Source organism: Aquarana catesbeiana, linkage group LG05 (assembly GCF_042186555.1).
Source record: "Aquarana catesbeiana isolate 2022-GZ linkage group LG05, ASM4218655v1, whole genome shotgun sequence".
In the NCBI taxonomy this organism is placed as follows: Eukaryota; Metazoa; Chordata; class Amphibia; order Anura; family Ranidae; genus Aquarana; species Aquarana catesbeiana.
This window is the reverse complement of record NC_133328.1, coordinates 29,487,393-29,508,822: the sequence shown is the minus strand read 5'-3', so window position 1 is coordinate 29,508,822 and position 21,430 is coordinate 29,487,393. Positions and strand designations below refer to the sequence as shown.

The 21,430-nt window shown below is 45.3% G+C and overlaps 1 protein-coding gene across 1 annotated transcript in view; it reads left to right on the top strand.

Moving 5' to 3' along the window:
- Positions 1-9,869: 9,869 nt before the first annotated feature.
- Positions 9,870-21,430, top strand: part of MIOS (meiosis regulator for oocyte development) — a 43,921-nt gene continuing 32,360 nt past the window's right edge. The window contains 2 exon segments of the mRNA XM_073629553.1: positions 9,870-10,002; positions 16,716-18,037. Of these exon segments, the coding sequence (XP_073485654.1) occupies positions 16,735-18,037 (1,303 nt within the window). The 5' untranslated portion in view covers positions 9,870-10,002; positions 16,716-16,734.

Genomic DNA, 21,430 nt, shown 5'->3' with positions numbered 1-21,430 from the left:
TCAAGAGACAGTGTGCAGATGCAGCTGATGCCATGCTGTCCAATGTCCACCATTTGATAGACGGCAGCAGAGCAGCTTAGTATTACCATCCATGAAGCTGGCAAAAGCCACCGAGTGTGTTATGTTAACAGTGCCCAATGCCACTGTGTGGTTTGTAAGTTGTTTGCATTCACATACACTTTACACTGTGGTGCAGTGCCGATACGCAGATCACAGTTAGACTGCACTAGAATACCCGTCCAAAGCAGTCCCACCACACCTGGTGTGAATGGGCCCTAAGTTCTTGAATTTGGCTCAGCCTCTAGCAATCCCCAAACAGCTGCGCTCAGGCTAGGTGGGGGAGAAGCAGCACAAGGAGCCGGTCAGTTTTTGTGCTAACAAGGAACATGCTGATAGGAGGTGAGAGCAGATTGACAGAGAGATGGGCTCATCAGTCTACTGCCTCTCCTTTCACTGCCCAATCACAGGCTGGGGGAGGGACAAGACCTGTAAGGCTCCGTTCACATTGCCGCTTTCCAAATCGCGGGCGGAATCGCCATGATTCTGCCCACGATTCGCAATAGTGGCAAATCGTGGGACGCCCATGTGTACCCAGTGCTTTGCCCGTCTATTTCAATAGAATCCCAAAAGCGGCGCGATTTTCCGCGATTCGTCCGTTGACAATCCCGGTAAAAAGGCGCGAACAGAATCGCGGGACACCAGTCGCCCAAAAGAAGTGCATGAGCTTCTTTTGGGCAACGGGCGTCCTGCAATTCTATTTGTGCAATTTTACCACGATTGTCGCCCCCATACACCTAGATGTGAACAGAGCCTTATGCCGTGTACACATGGGCGGACTTTTCGACCGGACTGGTCCAACGGGACGAATCCGTCGGACAATCTGACCGTTTGTGGGCTTCATCGGACCTGCAGCGGACTTTTTCGGTCGAAAATCAGACGGACTTTAGATTTGGAACATGTTTCAAATCTTTCCGACCGACTCGAGTCCGGTCGAAAAATCAAAAATCCGCTCGTCTGTATGCTAGTCCGACGGACAAAAACCGACGCTAGGGCAGCTATTGGCTACTGGCTATCAACTTCCTTATTTTGGTCCGGTCGTACATCATCACGGCCGAATCCGTCAGACTTTGGTGTGATCCATTCGTTCGGAAGTCCGTCAAAAGTCTGTCGAAAGTCCGTCGGACCTTTGATGCCGAAAAGTCCGCCCGTGTGTACACGGCATTAGTGTTACTGAACTGCAGCAGAGAAAAATCAGGTCTCCTTCCCTGAAAGACAGGAAGTGGCCTATTTGGTGATGCCACGCCACTGTCTCCATGTATTTGGAGTGGTGGCCACCACTGTAAGTGCACTCACTGATGTGTTACTATGGTTTTAACATTTGTATGGACTTTTGTAAGCCAATAAATACTACCCTATAAAAGCTTTTCTGGGCTCCTTGCTGGTGAGCTTGTTTATACCTAGTGTGGCGTTACGGATACCAGTCCCTGCTCAACTGGTGGGATTGACTGAAGGTGACGGGGTTCTAAATATGGATTGATGCTTAGTAAAAGCCTCCATCTGGTAAGTGCATGGTTTTGGTGAAGGCTCACGTGTGAAGTCATCTCTGTGCACCGGGTGATACCTTGTCGATGTTGTATTGTGTCTTATTACCTGTTACTTCTGGTGAGCAGACAGTACTGCTATCAACTGCACAATGAAAGCATTTCTCTCCGCAAGGACTCCTGCTATTACTTGTATTCATTTGCATCTAATGCCACGTACACACGGCCGGACTTGCCAACGGGCTAAACTCCGTTGGCATTTCCGACGGAAAGATTTAGAACATGTTCTATATCTGAGTCCGTCGGAAATGCCGACAGAAAAAGTTCGATGGGGCATACACATGGTCGGAATGTCCGACCAAAAGCTCCAATCGGACTTTTTGTGTTGGGAAGTCCGGCCGTGTGTACGCGGCATTAGAGTAGGGTCCAACATATTGGCCTTTGTGGTAGAATTAATGTTTATTTCTGTAAAGTGCTTTTTGGACTATAACATAACGAATAATGTTATGATTCAGAGATTCTGATGGATCCACCTCCATCCAACCCAGAGTACATACTACATAAGTAATCTCCAGAAATAACAAATTAGCACGTTAAAACGGAAATAGATGATCTTCTGAAATAATTTCCCAACTACGAATCGATTCAGAAACAACGAATATACTAAGCATATTTCAACAACAAATCATCCTATCATAACGAATATGACGAAGCGAAATGATGGAATTAACAAACTAATATGAAACAAAACATTATTTTGTTATTAGTTGAACTGGATGGACTTGTGTCTTTTTTAACAAGACTATGTAACTATGTCATGCACATCTCTGCTCCCTTTTATTAACTGGTTAAACCAAACACACCAATAATGGAGTATAGGTCAGTTGGCTTCTATAAGAACAGAGCTCCGTACGTAGAAAAATTGCACTAAAGCAATAAGCCTGAAATAAATGAAATATCCCACAGTAATCCCAAATTCTCATGCTCCAGTTGCTTTTTTATCATATTTTAGAGCAACTGCAAAATAATGCACAAGGCCAGATGGTGTGCTGCTGAATTGTGGATAAGAAAGAACGATATTAAAGTTTATGTTATAGCATTATACTGACACCTGCTGGCAGGAGAGAGGACCTGCACCTGTTTCTCCCTATAACCCTTGTCCTAGTCTTCGTTCATTTTAACACTTGTAGTCTACCCAAATGTGTTTTTCAGTGAAGCTTTGGATATACATATTTTTATTCCTTAGGCTTTTATCAAGAAAAAAATGGAAAAAAAAAAACATGCATTTTCTTTCAAATTTTTTAAACACAACTTTTTTGTAGATACAAAGGTAATTTTTGAGGGGATTTTCTGGGTGCCATCAATGTTGAAAACAAGGATTTTTTTGCATATAAAAATATTTTATATATTTTTATTAAGACAGAACAGACAATTTAAAAGTTTGTTATTGTCAAACAAACATAAATAAACATCAAATACAACTTGTCTTAAGGTGCGCCTTTAGACCAATAGGTTTTCTTGTCCCACAGAGGGTGATAGTATGGTGGTTATCCTGACATGTTTCATCACCTTGGACTTCCTCATGGGATATATTAATAACAAGAGGTATATCACTATGTAAGAAACAAAACTTAGTTTAAGACAATTACATTGACAATTTTCGATAGTATAAAAAACGAAAAAGATCAATATAACAAAGGTTTGAATTAACGTTTGCGTCACCACTCACCCGACTCAGCTGCCACTGTCTCCCAGCAAAATCCAAAGATGGGGTGGTGGACCAAACTAGAATATATGATAGTACTCCATTAGTTACGAATTAACAACGAATTAATTGAAATAGGACATAGATAATGATAAAGAAGAAGATAAAAACTAATAAGCGCCATACAGCGTGAAATTGCACCCCAAAATAATTATATATAGCACATACTCACAGCACAAGAGGTTGATATGCTAATGAGCCAAGGGTGCCGTGTGGAAGTTGTCACTAGACATGTGCGCCGTCAATAAATTTGTTTCGTTTCCTTCTGTTCCATTTTGTATTTGAATTAATTCATATTTCGTAATTCGTGTCCGAAATTCAATTTGGATTCGTCCGAAATACGAATTTTCATTAGGTTCGTTAACTTTTTGTAACAATTACGAATGTTCGTTATGATGAATTTATTATGAGGGGCTCCCACCATCCCTGTGCTGTGCTGACTTCCTGGGTTTTTTAACTTCATCATAACGAATAATTGTAATTAACTAACATTCTCGTTTCCGTTGTAACGGAATTTGGATCCGAAATTCGTAAACGAAATTTAATATTTCGTACAAAATTCGGAAGCATAGCAATTCGTATTTCGGATCCTCCCGAATGTACGAATTTATGGAAATTCGTACGAATTTTCGATTCGTACGAAACTAATCGCACGTGTCTAATTGCCACAGATGGAGAGAAGAGGCAGGCAGTAAGATGCTGAAAAAGCATTAGCCCAGGCTCACACTGGTGCGTTTTGACAAGCGATTTGACATGTCAAATCGCATGTCAAATCGGCGGCAATTGCCGGCAGTGGCACAGTCCTAATCGGTGCGGCGCCACACTGATTTCAAAGCGTTGTTTCTGTACTATGTCTGTGAAATCGCAGCTGAAATCGGGACTGACACGTGGGAGTGAAATCGTGCGAGTTCAGCTGAACTTGCAGGGCTTCCTTCCCGCAGCTCAGTGTGAACCTGGGCTAAGGGATGGGCATAATGCAGCTCTCATTAAATGATAATCAGTAAGATAGTAAATAGGAAAAAGAATTAATGGATAATTACTGAAATATAAATCAGATAGGTACAGGCTGTGGTTGCATAAATCACAAACCAAAAACCTGCTGCAAATCAGCTGTCTCCCTTATCAAGGAAGGTTTAAACAGATGGCAGCAGATATAACTATGAAAAAAGTCAATACACTGTAAGTGAAGCTAGAGTAGATGCACTGAGATGCTAAAAGGCAAGTCACTTGTTTAATGTGATTCTTTTTACATTGTATACGGCTGTGATGGAGTATGGTCACCCTTGAAGTGTAGACAGACAGTCTGGTGAGCGTGTTTGCTTTATATGCACGCCGCTCAGCCGGCGTGTGAAGTCATTGGCTGATGTGCGGTGGCCTTTGCGCAGGCGCAAGGCACTGGGAATGGACTACTAGGCTGTCCAAGGTGCACCGTGGCCCATCGATAGAGGAGAGACGCAACTTTTTTGTAGTTTGCGCAGCCCCATTTATTTACCCTAAGAAAATAACCACCAACGTCTGCTCTTTATCAGGATATTGCATAAGTGTTTTTTTTTTATGTAACACAGCAGACTGCAAAAGCTCAAAATGTATAATTTTAACTGGGAATATAGCCTCATATAATAAAGTTTAGCTAAATATAACAAAGTACCATCATCCAAATTAATATAGAGAAAAAGCGTGAGGGTGGGGAAGTAGGGCAGTTGCTGAAGCTGACCATATACTTATTCCCAGCCTCAATAGTTGTGGTGGACTATCTCGGTACTGATGACTAACAACACAGTTAATATATAAAAAAAAAATTATTACATATAAAAATTGACATACAAATACATTAAAAAAAACAATTTGAAGAAGTTTTTTTCAAAAAACAAATACTCACGGTTCCCCCAAGAGATATCTGTTGCTGAAGTATATCTGAAAATTGGCTTTTCCTCTAGTAGTTTCGCCGTGCATTCACCGCTTCTTCGGGAGGAATAATCTATAAAACAAATACTTGAGAAAAGCACAAGTCAAATGCATTACACTAGATGAGAGTATACAAACATAATTAAAAACACAAACTGAAAATGTGTTTTTCTTCTTCCCTTTTTCTGCATCCCTTGTTAGTGTAACATCAACTTCCATTGATGATGCTAAATGTTTAGCGTTTATGGTTGCTTTGTTCAGCTGAATACTTTATTGAAAAGTATGGCAGTATTGGTCACAGTATTGCTGGTTCCATTTTTCATAAAATGTGATTGGAATATAGCAATAGACAAGGTGTCTCCAAACCCTACAGTACAGTACAAAGCTCACATTGTACAATTAGCAAATATTTGAAGGTCAAAAAAAAAAGCTTGCTACTTGGATGAGTCCCTTTACATCACCGTGTCCCTTACACCCAGGGTCCCCACCAGAGTTCCCCTTACTTCAGGATCCCCATCAATGTCCCCCTTTAGATCAGAATCCCTATCAGGGTCCCTTTTTACATCAGTGTCCCCATCAAAGTCCTCCTTACTGATTCCCCTTTACATCAGAGTCCTCCTTACTGATTCCCCTTTACATCAGAGTCCTTCTTACTGATTCCCCTTTACATCAGAGTCCTAATCGGAGTCTGCACTTACATCTTAGTTCTCCTCTAATATCAGTGTCCGCATTGGAGTCCTCCTACCCTTGTAAGGCTTAGCAGCCGGATGAAAATCAAGAGGTGGAGTAGATCTGGGCAGAGAAAATTCTGTTCTCTTGGGAACCAAGTCATTGGTTGTGCTAGGATGCTTGCAGTTTTTTTTTATGAGTAAAGACAGACAAAATTGTAGAGACTTACACAACAGCTTTTAGGCCTTTTTGGATAGCCTGCTATTTCAGAAGGGAGAGAACAGGCAGATTTCCTCCATACATATTAAATAAGACTTTAATTTTTCAGAGATAGATTACAACAATTGAATGGATTTGCTGCACCCAATTTAATACTATTTAATAAGATGCAATTTCAGAGGGACGGAGCAGGCAGATTTTTAGCCTGAAATAATGAATTAGACAGTATTTTGTTCTGAGACAGAATATAAAAATTGAGCAGGCAGATGTCCTCCATAAATATTAAATGAGACTTTATTATTTCTGCACCTAATGTCATCCTATTTAATAAAAAGCAATTTCGGAGGGAAAGAGCAGGCGGATTTCAGGCAGAAATAATACATTATATAAAAGACGATATATTTTTCTGAGACAGGATATAAAAATTGTACAGATGTGCTGCACATGATTTCATCCTTTATAACTGGATGCAATGTTTTCACATGCGAGCTGGAAGAGTTTAGTGAGAAATAATAAATTATACTATTTTTATAAGAAATAACAGTTCTATGTATTGGCTAGACGAATCTTAGCTTTTTTTTAATAGGATGCAATTTCTGAGGTAAAAAGCAGGCAGACTGCATCTGTAAAGTAACAATTACATTGTATTTTTCCTGTGACAGAATATAACAATATTGTACAGATTATCTGCACTTTTTAAAGAATTTTTGATAGGCCATTATTTCAGAGGTAGAGACCAGGCAGTTTATAATTAACCAACTGTCTACCACAGTATTTTTTTCATTTTTTTATTTATCAAATACATATTTTATAGAGAAAGTTACACTAAAATTAATTTTAGGGCCAAACAAACTCAATATTATAACCATTTTTTGGTAAAATATAAATAATTGGGCTGCATCAAGTAAATAGATACCAAACATGTCAAGTCTTAAAATTGTGCATGCCTGTGGAAACTTATACTATGGTACTCAAAACTCTCCATAGACAAGCCTTTACAGGTCATCAGTTTAAAGTTAACTGTGAATTATGGCCCTAGAATTATTGCTTTCACTCTGACGTTTGCAGCGAAACCACACATGTGTGGCGCAATTGATGTTACATACACGTGCTCAGCCTACAATGTGCTTTTTATGTGGGGTGTGTGCGGGGATGCTTTACTTTTTTAAAAATTATTTTTACTACACATTTTTTTTATTAAGATGTTGTTATTATTGTTTTTCTTACATTGTTGCTATCAAAGAAGGTTAACAAGTCCCCTATATGATAGCATAGGTAGGTGACAGGTCCTCTTTATGGAGACAATAGGGGTGTATTAGACCCCCAGTATATGCCCTGCCCTCCAATGCAACTATTCAAACACAGATCGTGCTTGAATAGCTACATCCTTGGCTACACTAGCTGTGCCACTGGAAGTGATGTAGACATCACACTTCCGGGGTCATTAGCCGCAGGAGGGATCAGGGAATGGATGTTCCCTGAGTTCCTCCTGCTTTCACCACAGAAGCAGATTCCTGTGGTCCAAGCCTACCCAGTGGAACAGGAGAGCCCAGGAACCACCGCAGGTGCCGCCATCACGGAGGGGGCGCTCCTTTGAGAGCCCTGTGAAAGTGCCGCCCGATCACTTATATCAGAAAGCCCTTTGCTCTTACAGCCAGTATAAGTAGTTTGATTTAACCAGTAACCAGGGAGAACCAGAGGAAGAAGACAGCAGAAGGAGAAGAACCAGAGGAAGAAGACAGCAGAAGGAGAAGTCCCGGAGGAAGAACCAGAGGAAGAAGACAGCAGAGGGAGAAGACATCACTGGAGAAAAAAGACACGTTGGACCTACAACGACTTTGTCAAAAACCTATGTACTGTTTTCATTTATTTTTGACACTCTTTTGGGCGAATGAGTAGTAATGTACACCTTACTCATTCACATGGGGGGGGGGGGGGGTTGGGATCTGGGGCCCCCTTGTTAAAGGGGGCTTCCAGATTCCGGTAAGCCCCCTGCCCGCAGACTCCCACAACCACCGCCCAGGATTTTTGGGAAGAGGTCCTTGTCCCCATCAACATGGGGGCAAGGTGCTTTGGGGTGGAGGGAGCAGAGTTAAGGGCATGTGACCTGGTATGGTCCAAGGGGGGGGGCGCTCACTCAGCTCCCCCACCCCTTTCCTGACCTGCATGCTCGGATAAGGGTCTGGTATGGATTTTTGGGGGTGACCTCGCAATGTTTTTTTTTTTTCATTTTGGCGTGGGGTTTCCCTTCAAGATCCATACCAGACTCAAAGTGCCTGGTGTGGAATTGGGGGTGGGGGTATCCCAACGCCATTTTTTTTTTTTTTAATTTTGGCGTGGGGTTTAGGTTCAAGATCCTAAGAGCACAAGTCGCACGCCACAAGTGGGATCAGTTAAGATGATGAATCCGACTTTGATCTGACTTCAATGATATTGAATAGGCTGAAGTCGGACCAAAGTAGTGCAAGAACCTTTTTCAAAGTGGGACTGACATGAGTCGGACCAGTTAGGACGGCTCTCACAGGGAACCATTGATTTATACACGTCATGTGACATGAGCTCCTAGTACGTATGTCATACCAGCGTGAACCTGGCCTTAGCAATAGTATGTAGGCATAGGACACGCCCCCTTAAAGGAGAATTAAAAAAAAAAAAAAGATTAGTTAAAGCGGGAGTCCCGCGAAAATTTTTTTTTTTTAGATGTCAGCAGCTGCAAATACTGCAGCTGCTGACTTTTAAAATAAGGTCACTCACCTGTCCCGGGGTCCAGCGATGTCGGCACCCTAAACCGAACCGTCCCTCGATCCTCGGGTGCTGCCGCCGCCATTCTCAGTGAGGGAATCAGGAAGTGAAGCGTTGCGGCTTCACTTCCCGATTCCCTACTGCGCATGCGCGAGTCGCGCTGCGCTTTTTCAATGGTCCCCGCTATCTCCTGGGACCTGTGTCTTTCCCAGGAGACAGCGGGGAGGGGGCATGACTCCCATGGGAGTCTATTCCCGGAAGTGGGTGCAGATACCCGTCTTAGACAGGTATCTGCACCCCCCTCCCCCCCTGAAAGGTGCCAAATGTGACACCGGAGGGGGGGAGGAATCCGATGAGCGGAAGTTCCACTTTTGGGTGGAACTCTGCTTTAAACTCACAAGTTGCTGGTTTTCCCCACTTCTATTCTTTTATATTGGCTTTGGAATGTACAAATGCTGCTATTTAGAAATCGGAGGAAAGGTTTAGCGCTGGGAAACACTTTTTGAATGATAAAAAGTGCATTTTATATACAATTATAGAGATCAGACCAAAATGAGGGACAAATGAGGACGAAAGAGGGACAGAGGGACATTGCTCCAAATCAGGGACAGTTGGGAGCTATGGGCCAATCACGTGGCTTGTATTTGCAGCAAATTAGCTCCATTATAAACTGCTGGTTGTCAGCAATAAGAAATGTAAATAAATTGTGGCGCGCACATTTCAGGGTTAAAAACGGGCATTAAGGGGGCAACATAACACCTTCTAGTTGCCCTCTGAAAAGCAATCCACTGTGAATCACTTTTCAGAGGGAACGTCTTATGGAAGTATGAATGAACCCTCAGTGAGTGGTGGAGCATTTTCCATTGGCCGCTGGCATTTGTCTCTGCACTGTCTCTATAGATGCTGGGGAGGGGGGAGGGGAGCAGCACAGCAGAGCCTGAGAGAGGGGATATGGGCGGAGCACAATGGTGTGACCACTCCCCCCCAGCAACATAGCTCACGCCCTAAACACCCATTTCCGTACACTATCCGACCTGACGCTGCCGACGTGGTGACGTAGTTCCGGATCACAGGTCAGATGATGTGTGAGAGAGGTGTGGGTACGCGGCTCTGACACTTGGCGGGGGGGTCCCGCTCTGTCATCTGCCGATTCACTGACAGGTAATAGGGGCATGATGGGGGAGAAGAGTGCGGAGCGTTCTCCTGGGTGTATGAAGTACAGAGAGCCCCCATACACCTGACTGTCTGTGTATATGGGGGAAGGGAATTCTCACCAGAAGGAGAGCTTTGTCCTAGAAGTCTCTACACTTCCTTCCTCCGCTTCACACATCCCCCCCCCCCCAAAAACACAATGGTATGTCTGTCCTATGTAGAAATGTGATCCAGGAAGAGGACATTGTGTGTTCGGGGGGGGGGGTCACATACATGAAGGTAAGAAGTGTCCGGGGAGTGGTGAGGAGGGGCAGTGAGGAAAACCCGCCCCGGAGATAGAAGTATGAACAGGACTCATTACAGGGCTGCTGATATCTCATAAAGTGACCGGGGGAGGGGGCGCAATATATTAAAGCTTTACTCCAGAAAAGAATATGAACCCCCCCCCCCTTCTCCTAAACATCCCTCCCCCAATCCAACCCAGCCCCCTCCTTCCAAATCCTACCTCTAACCTATTCCCCCTCCCCAAAGCTTTCTTTCCCCTATCATTCAATTACTCCCTCCCTTCCTATACCCCTAACCCATCCCCCCCTCTCTTCAAATCCAACCCATCCCCCCTCCCATTAGACCCCCCTTCCTTCGACCTGACCCCTTCCCTTCAAATCCCCCAATCCGCCCTGCCTCCCTCACTTCAAATGCTTCCCTCTGACCCATCCCCCTCCCTTCAAATCCATCCCCCCTGACACGTCCCCCTCCTTTCCAATTCCCCCCCCCGACCTGATCCCCTCCCTTCATATCCCATCCCCCAATTCGCCCTGCCCCCCTCCCTTCAAATGTTCCCCTCCGACCCATTCCCCTCCCTTCAAATCCCATCCCCCAATCCGTCCTGTCCGCCTCCCTTCAAATGCTTCCCTCTGACCCGTCCCCCTCTCTTCAAATCCCTTCCCTCTGACCCGTCCCCCTCTCTTCAAATCCCTTCCCTCTGACCCGTCCCCCTCTCTTCAAATCCCTTCCCTCTGACCCGTCCCCCTCTCTTCAAATCCCTTCCCTCAGACCCGTCCCCCTCTCTTCAAATCCCTTCCCTCAGACCCGTCCCCCTCTCTTCAAATCCCTTCCCTCAGACCCGTCCCCCTCTCTTCAAATCCCTTCCCTCAGACCCGTCCCCCTCTCTTCAAATCCCTTCCCTCAGACCCGTCCCCCTCTCTTCAAATCCCTTCCCTCAGACCCGTCCCCCTCTCTTCAAATCCCTTCCCTCAGACCCGTCCCCCTCTCTTCAAATCCCTTCCCTCAGACCTGTTCCCCTTCCTTCAAATCCCTCCCCTCTGACCCGTCCCCTTGCCTTCAAATCCCCCTCACTCTGACCCGTCCTCCCCCCTTTAAATCCCTCCCCTCTGACCTGTCCTTCTTCTTCTTTCAAATCCCCCCCTACTCTGACCCATCTCCCTCCCTTAAAATCCCCCCTCTGACCCGTTCTGCTCCCTTCAAATCCCTCCCCTCTGACCTGTCTCTCTCCCATCAAATCCCTCCTCTCTGACCTGTCCTGCTTTCAAATCCCTCCCCTCTGACCCATTCCCCTCCCTTCAAAACCCATCCCCCAATCCGCCCTGCCCCCCTCCCTTCAAATGCTCCCCTCCCTCTGACCCATCCCCTTGCCTTCAAATCCCCCTCCCTCTGACCTGTCCTCCTCCCCTCTGACCTGTCCTTCTTTCAAATCCCCCCCCCCCTCCTCTGACCCGTTCCGCTCCCTTCAAACCTTCCCTCTGACCCGTCGTCCTACCATCAAATCCCTTCCCTCTGACCTGTCCTGCTTTCAAATCCCCCTTCCTCTGACCTGTCCCCCTCCCTTCAAATCCCCCCCCCCTGGCACGCCCCCCTCCTTTTCAAATCCTCCCCTCTGACCCATTCCTCTCCCTTCAAATCCCTCCCCTCTGATCCATCCCCCTCTCTTCAAATCCCCCCCCCCCCGGCCTGACCCCTTCCCTTCAAATGCCACCCCCCAATCCGCCCTGTCCCCCTCCCTTCAAATCCCCCCTGACCCGTACCCCTCTATCCAAATCCCTTCCTTCTGACCTGTACCCCTCTCTTCAAATCCTTCCCCTCTGAACCCGTCCCCTTCCCTTCAAATCCACCCCCCCTACCCGTCCCCCTCCCTTCAAATCCACCCCCCCGGCACGTCCCCCTCCTTTCAAATCCCTCCCCTCCCTTCAAAACCCTCCCCTCTGACCCATTCCTCTCCCTTCAAATCCCTCCTCTCTTCAAATCCCCCCCTGACCCAACCCCTTCCCTTCAAATGCCACCCCCCCAATCCGCCCTGCCCCCCTCCCTTCAAATCCCCCCTGACCCGTACCCCTCTCTTCAAATCCTTCCCCTCTGACCTGTCCCCTTCCTATCAAATCCACCCCCCCCGACCCGTCCCACTCCCTTCAAATCCCCCCTGACCCGTACCCCTCTATCCAAATCCCTTCCTTCTGACCCAATCCTCTCTCTTCAAATCCTTCCTCTCTGACCCGCTCCCCTCCCTTCAAATCCCCCCACGACCCGTCCCTCTCTATTCAAACCCCTTCCCTCTAACCCCTCCCTTCAAATCCCCCGACCCACCCTGCTTTCAAATCCTTCCCCTGTCCCCCTCTCCCACTTCAATACTGGGCACTTTTACCCCCTTCCTGCCCAGGCCAATTTTCAGCTTTCAGCGGTGTCACACTTTGAATGACAATTGCGCAGTCATAAATTGTATATATATTCCCGCGCTGTTATGAAGATGGTAATTTAACTGCTGCAAGCACCGAAAAGGATCAGTTCATACCCGCACACATTAAATAAATGAAATAGATGGTGCTGCGCTGTTAAAAGATAAAAATCAAACTAGAACTACCTAAGTAATATATGTTAAAAAATATCCAAAACAATGAAGTATACAGTGAATGCTTAAGGTAGCAGTACACGTGAGAAAAATTCCCAAATGGATAAATGACTACAGTCTTATAGGTGGATGCAAAAGTACAGTGATGTATACATTCTCCAACTGAGTGTAAATATAAAGTGACTTGTCTTTAAAGTGCAGAAAGTTGTGCAAATATATGCAATATGCAAAAGTGATTTCTCCTCTTCTGTGCAATAAACACAATGTGCAGAAAATAATTTCTCCTCTTCTGTGCAACACACTCCAGTGAAGATGGCCTCTTTACCTTGCGGTTATGAGGCAACCGCATGTGTATGTAATAATGAAGATCAATGATGTTCACAATGCTTGCTTCTTGGTGGTATACTCTCAAAGCAGTGACGCAGTGGTCTTTCTCTCCCAATGGATGTATATGTAACGTGGAGGAAGAAGCAAAGGGAGGATTCCGGGTAGTGTAGTATTTTGAAGACACTGTCTTTATTTGTTAAAAGTAATAAGGCGTACTCGCATTTCGTTTTTAAGTTAAAAACAAAACACCACGAGCGGCGAGCTCGTATGTTGACGTCACTTCCGGTGTCTGTCCATCCCAACGAGTATCACCAGTCACGTGACTTCATCAGGGGATAAAGACTGGCACTGGAAATGTCTTTAGTCTGGAGCATTAAGTCAAATGAGCGGCCATTTTCTTGTAGCTCAATGATAAAGTATATTAGCGGCCATGTTTGGATGGATCTTTTATGGCCATTTTCTAGTAGCCCGCTGCTAGAGGAACATTTATATGGAGGTATTTTATTAGAGACATTCGATGAAATACTTAAAAGGCAAATAAAAACATTAAAAGGCAAATAAGGACATTTATTGGGAATCTAAAAAAACTGGCGATCCACACCAGGAGCCGTTCTCAAAGATAATAAAGTTTTACTTATATCGAAAATAGCGGCACTATGAACTTTGGATATCGGGGTGAGGGGGACACCAGAACTGACGTCAACAGATACTGCAGATATAGTTTATGCATACTACATTATATAGTAGAGATGGTATCTTCATCAAATTAAAATAGACAACAATAAATAAAAGGTGCGTATTGTAATATGGGGGTATCGGGCAATTTTTTAAAATGGAAGTGGCACACTGAGGCACAAATCTTATATATGGACAAATGTAGGTATCAAAATATTAAAAACGAGTCCGCGCCGGTCCTGGGAAGCTGCAGGCAGGAGTTTTTAGGCGAGGCCGCGACTTCGGCCCAGTCCGCGGCGTCCGGCCTCGCAGACTAGGCCAAAGCCGCGGACTCGCCTAAAAACTCCTGCCTGCAGCTCCTCGGGACCGGTGCGGTGAAAAAAAATTGGTGTGCGACAGGAGTCTAGTATTAAAAATCTGGCTTCTTTTTTTGTTAAGTATGTTTCTTTTTAGGCCCAAATGGACTACTTGTTTCAGTGCTTTCCTGCACTTAAAGATGGGGTTGCTCAGTTATATAAAAAAGTGGCATTCGGAAACTCGCAAAGAGGAAAGACCTGGTCATTCGACCAGCAGATAAGGGAGGAGGGATTGTGATCCTCTCAAAAGAGCAGTACATTGAAATTATGAACAAATTATTGGAAGATGAAAGCACATACAGCCGACTACTGAGCAATCCCATGTATACATCACTGTACTTTTGCATCCACCTATAAGACTGTAGTCATTTATCTATTTGGGAATTTTTTTCACGTGTACTGCTACCTTTATAATTTACTGTATACTTTATTGTTTTGGATATTTTTTAACATTATATTACTTAATTCTAGTTTGATTTTAGCTTTATCTTTTAACAGCGCAGCACCATATATTTCATTTAATTGCACTGTTATGCAACAATGTACCCATATGAAATTTTTACTGCTGGGTTTATTTTTTGCACTATAAATGAATAAAGACTGAAAATGTTGGGGAAAAAAAAAAGTTTCTGTTATAAAATTTTGTAAATAAGTAAGTTTTCTCCCTCACTGAAGGGCACTGATGAGGAGGCACTGATTGGCATCACATGTGGGCACTGATTGGCAAACATCACTGGTGGGCATTACTGATTTATCAGCACAAACCCCCCCCCCCTTGTTAGAAGAGCTGCTGATTTGTCTCTCCTCTAGTCGCGCCCTGTCAGCGTGAATAGAGGAAAAGCCGATAAATTATGTCACCAGCTGTGATTGGACACAGCTGATCACATGGTAAAGAGCCAACATCATAAGCTCTTTACCTAGATTGGAGATGCGGTGTGTCAGAGCGACCCGCCGATCGCCGCTCTGCGCGCCCCCGTGGCTTATCCTGCTGAACGTCATATGACGCCCATTCAGGATAACACGACCACCCTGCACCAATCATTCTGAATACGGAGGTCGGGAAGTGGTTAAATCTCTCCTCTGACTTGTCCACCACCCTTCCATTCCTCCCCCTCCGACCTGTCTTCCTCCCCTCTAACCCATCCCACTCCCTCCCATTCCTCTCTCCCTTTCATTCCTCCACTCTAACTAGAGCTGCACAGTTAATCGTAAAAAAAATCGTGATCTCGATTCACCCCCTCTGATGATCTCTCCTGCAGATTTTGCCCATTCTTTCATATAACAAGTGGAGAGACTTATCTGCTCACTCTGCTGTCAAAAGAAAGCATCTGGGCAGCCTGACAAGTCTTTAACTTGAAACATTGTAACTAAGCTTCCTTCTTAGATCAAAGGGATAGAACTGTAAATAAATAATCCCAGTCTGCCAAGTTTTCAACAAAGTGTAAATGCAGGAAGTTTAACTACTTAAAGTCTAAATCTTTTTCTGACACTTATTTCTTAAGTTAAAATCAATATTTTTGCTAGAAAATTACTTGGAACCCCCAAACATTATATATATTTTAGCAGAGACCCTAGGGAATAAAATGGCAAATGCTGTAATATTTTATGTCACACTGTATTAGCCCAGCGGTCTTTCAAATGCAATTTTTTGGGGAAAAAATACACTTCAATGAATAAAAAAAAAAAAAGAAACAGTAAAGTTATACCAATTTTTTTTGTTTTAATGTGAAAGATGATGTTGCGCTGCGAGACTCGTGAGAGAATCGTGATCTATCTTCTAAGCAGAAAAATCGTGATTCTCATTTTAGCCAGAATCGTGCAGCTCTCCCTAACCCATCCCACTCCCTTCCACCCCCCCCCCTCTAACCCATCCCACTCCCTTCCATCCCCCCCCTCTAACCCATCCCACTCCCTTCCATCCCCCCCCCTCTAACCCATCCCACTCCCTTCCATCCCCCCCCCTCTAACCCATCCCACTCCCTTCCATCCCCCCCCTCTAACCCATCCCACTCCCTTCCATCCCCCCCCCTCTAACCCATCCCACTCCCTTCCACCCCCCCCCCCCAACCCATCCCGCTCCCTTCCATTCCTCCCCTCTAACCCATCCCGCTCCCTTCCATTCCTCCCCTCTAACCCATCCCGCTCCCTTCCATTCCTCCCCTCTAACCCATCCCGCTCCCTTCAATTCTCCCCCCCCCCCCACTCTAACCCATCCCACTCCCTTCCATTCCTCCCCTCTAACATACCCCCTCCCTTCCAAACAATAAATAAATCATATTGAGTCCGTCCTTGTATTTTGTCCGACTGAATACCATTGTATGCTTCGTAAAGTGCTACAAGTTGGGAACCACTCAACTTACAACTGCTAGTGAGTACTAACTACCAGAATAGGGATCAGACCTGTATACAGATGCATATTCTCCCAATTGCTTCTACTTCTGTAAAATGTATTTTCTTCTTTCACCTCCAGGATTTATCACACAGCTGTATATTTATCTTTCTAGTGTTCCGTGAGCTGCAAAAATGAGCGGGTCCAAACCGGACATCCTGTGGGCTCCCCACCACGTGGACAGGTTTGTGGTCTGCGATTCTGAGCTCAGCCTCTACCACATCGAGTCAGCAGCCAGCACCAGCTCTGAACTCAAAGCCGGATCCTTGAGACTGTCCGAGGAAACCACGGCAACCCTGCTGGCCATCAACTCTGACACCCCATACATGAAATGTGTCGCCTGGTACCCAAAATATGACCCAGAATGCCTTCTGGCGGTTGGTCAAGCTAACGGCAGAGTTGTCCTTACCAGTCTAGGCCAAGACCACAATTCTAAGTGTAAGGAGTTGATCGGGAAAGAGTTTGTCCCTAAGCACGCCCGGCAATGTAATACATTGGCTTGGAATCCCGTGGACAGTAACTGGCTGGCCGCCGGTTTGGACAAACACCGAGCTGACTTCTCCGTCTTGATTTGGGATATAAGCAGCAAATACACGCCTGACATAGCCGTCCCTATGGAGAAAGTCCGTCTTTCCTCCACCGATGGTGAATCGTGTTTAGTGGTGACAAAGCCACTATACGAACTTGGACAGAATGACGCATGCCTCTCCCTTTGTTGGCTTCCAAGAGAACAGAAGCTCCTTCTAGCCGGCATGCATCGCAACTTGGCTATTTTTGACCTCCGGAACACAAACCAGAAAATATTTGTCAACACCAAAGCCGTCCAGGGGGTGACGGTAGACCCACATTTCCATGACCGGGTGGCATCCTTCTTTGAGGGCCAAGTGGCAATCTGGGACCTTAGAAAGTTTGAAAAGCCAGTGTTGACTCTTACCGAACAACCAAAGCCGCTAAGCAAGGTGGCCTGGTGTCCAACAAGGACGGGCTTACTTGCCACGTTAACCCGGGACAGTAATGTGATCAGACTGTACGACATGCAGCACACACCCACACCTATCGGTGACGAAACCGAACCCACTATTATAGAAAGGAGCGTACAGCCTTGTGATAACTACATCGCTTCATTTGCCTGGCACCCAACCAGTCAGAACCGCATGGTGGTGGTCACTCCCAACAGGACAATGACTGATTTTACTGTTTTTGAGCGTATCTCACTGGCCTGGAGTCCTACTACCTCTTTAATGTGGGCCTGCAGTAGGCAACTATACGAATGTACAGAGGAAGGGAAGGACAGCTCTATAGATAGAGACATAGCTACAAAAATGCGCCTAAGAGCTTTATCAAGGTACGGACTGGACACGGAGCAAGTCTGGAGAAATCACTTACTGGCGGGACATGAAGACCCTCAGCTAAAATCTCTTTGGTACACTTTGCACTATATCCTTCTACTGTTTTTGTTTGAAGGGATTGCTAATCAAATATTTAATTTCATGAGCCATGTTGCACTAGCAGTCCTGTTCCTCCCTCCATCCATCCATGTCTCCATGCTTTATTTTGTTGAAGTCATTTAGAAAACCTCTCCCCCTTACATTTCTGGTCGTGGCCATCTTGAGTATAGGCAGATGAATCGGGTAGCATTTGCTTCCTAGAATCCATCTGCCCTTAGCTCAGGCAGGCAGGTGTTCCGTCAGATTAGGCGACCAGTCAAAACTTGTAACGGAAGTGACGCTCAGTCACGGCCATCTTGGTACACCCCACACTCTGAGGTTACTGAGCAAACATCTTTGTACACCCAACTAAGTCTTGCATCTTAGATTGTAAGCTCTAAGGAGCAGGGCCCTCTGATTCCTACTGTATCAAATTGTATTGTATTTGTACTGTCTACCCTCAAGTTGTAAAGCGCTACGTAAACTGTTGGCGCTATATAAATACTGTATAATAATAATAATAATTTTACACATTTAGAAGTCCATTACACTGTTTTGATGTTGAATTTTCAAAACGACGTCGCGGACTTCTAAATACAGTATGTCACGACATAAGCTCAGTTTAGTGGTAAAAATAAGTGTGAAATGCAAGATTTCAGTGGGTGCAAAAAGATGTCCGCTTGGCGACTTCAGACTGTAGGCTAATGCCCTGTACACACGATCGGACATTCCAACAACAAAATCCATGGATTTTTTCCGACGGATGTTGGCTCAAGCTTGTCTTGCATACACACGGTCACACAAATCTTGTTGGAAATTCCGATCGGCAAGAACGCGGTGACGTACAACACGTACGACGAGCTGAGAAAAATGAAGTTCAATAGCCAGTGCGGCTCTTCTGCTTGATTCCGAGCATGCGTGGAACTTTGTGCGTCGGAATTGTGTACACACGATCGGAATGTACGACAACGGATTTTGTTGTCGGAAATTTTAAGATCCAGATCTCAAATTTTGTGTGACGGAAATTCCGATGGAGCCTACACACGGTCGGAATTTCCAACAACAAGCTCCGATCGCACATTTTCCGTCGGAATATCTGACCGTGTGTACGGGGCATAAGTGTGGGCAAATGCGAGGTGTACCAAGATGGTCGTGATGGAACGTCACTTCTGTTACAAAATCTGGAGGAACACAGGCAGGAGGGTGTGCTTAGCTGAGAGAACCCCTCCTGAATACTCCTGGGATGTGTGATGTGTGGAAACTAGGTAGGTAAGTAACTAAAGAAATGGAAAAACAAAAAAAAAGTTTAACACAAGTAAATCTTTCCTATCTATTTACTAATGCTAGCAGCTTAATGGCCCGTACGCACGATCTGAAAATCGTAGGAAAAATACCGCTTTCTAGTCGATCGTACGATAATCTGATGGGGAGTACACAGCTTTTAATAGCCGATCACGACAGTTCATCCGATGTTATCCGATCGGACAAGCACAAACATTTTTCTAATATGATACCAGATCGTACGATTTTCATATAATCAGTACAGTTGTTGTCTGAAAATACAATACAAATACACTACAACACGTGACATCACTTCCGAGTTTTTTTTTTTTTTTTTATTCCCTGTCGTGTGAGAATTTTTGTAACTTTTAGTAACCTATTCAATTTCTACTTGAGACTAGCACGTGAAAAAATTCAGACGATCCGTCATCCGCTTTTCGGATCGTGTGTACGGGGCATAAGGATTCAAAATAATCAATGTGAACTGAGAGAGTGACGTTCCACTTTAAGAGAGCGCTCACCTGCCCCTATGGTGTTGCTTCCTCACTAGCTAAAATGATGCAGATTCTTGCAAGCAAGGGAGCAGCAGTGGAGTGACACCTTGCAAGCTTGGCTAGCAAGGGAGTGACGATGTAGGAGCAGTTAGATGTTCTCTCTGTTCTCAGTCTGGTCACTTGTGAGTTGTTGCCAGCAATAGGATTACTAGCATGACATAGGCCAAACTGACTTAGACCCCTTTCACACTGGGGCTGCATTAGCGCTAAAGCGCCGCTTGTTTTAGCTGCGCTTTAGCGATGTTTAAGTGGTGCTTTTAACCCCAAAGAAGGGGTTAAAAATTCCCGTGTTGCAGCGCTTCCCAATTGCTTTTCAGGCGTTTTGGGAACGCTAAACACAACGCTCCCAAACCTCCCCAAAGATGCTGCTTGCAGGACTTTTCAGAACCTCCCGCAAGCGCACCGCCCCAGTGTGAAAAGTCACACTAGATTGAATGGGAGGCAGTTTTCAGGTGCTTAGCAGAGGCCTTATTCTAGCGCTAAACCACCTGAAAACCGCCCCAGTGTGAAAGGGGTCTTGGGCTCAGTTCGATGAACAGAATGTAGCTTGCTTTTGGGTGTATTCAGATTAGAATTACTATCAGTTTGGGACATTTGAGATCATTCAGCACTCGATGACAGGTGAATTTGACTTTCTTACACGCTGAATTAATCAGCCTCAAGGTGCTTTTGCATTCCCATTTACCTGTATGGGGAGAGAAGCAGTTGAGGCAATCAATACCTTGTGTATACTGTCCCTTACATAAGAGTTCCTAGAGGCAAATTTGCCATGATGTCTCTTGATGACGCCCTGCTAGGCCCTCCCCTCCTCTTTTACTGAATAAAAAGGCTTTGCCTACTGAGATATGTGTCATTCCTATCCTGGGAGGCAAAGAGGGAGCAGTGCATGTTGCTCGCCTATGCGAATGACGTGCAATGGGGGGGGGGGGGGGGGAGTAATTAAAAAAAAAAAATCCTAATTATGCAGAGCACCGAAGGAGAGGTGGGTTAATGGCATGGAGGGTGAAGAACCCCTTTAAGGTGTTTAAGGTGCAGAGCTTTCTACAAGCTTTGTTAAAGTGGTTTTAAAGGCCGAAGGTTCTTCTGTGTCCAGCCCCCCAAAACCTTATCTGAGCCCCATCTGATGTTCACGAGAGCCTCGGCTGTATGGGGTCTCTCCCTCGTCATTGGCTGTTAATTACAGCCAGTGAGCGAATGAGAAGAGAGCTGGGGTCGGGCCCAGTCGTGGCTCTGTGTCTTATGGACGCATAGAGCAGCGGCTCAGGAGCAAGCAAACAGCGGTGCCCCCCAGACTTTTTCTGGTTGCACTGCTCGAGGGGGAGGAGCCAGGAGCACTGGCAGGGGACCCAAAAAGAGGAGGATCGGTGCTGCAAAACCACTGCACAGAGCAGGTAAGTATAACATATTTGTTATATTTAAAAAAACAAAACTTTTATAGCCTTTAAAATCCCCCTCGGCTCCAGTTTGGGGAGCACTGCTTGTCCGTTTGACCAAACTGCTAGTTGGCTTCAATAAGCGTCCACGCTGCTTCACGTATTTTAGCAACATGCTTACCCCCTTTACGATTG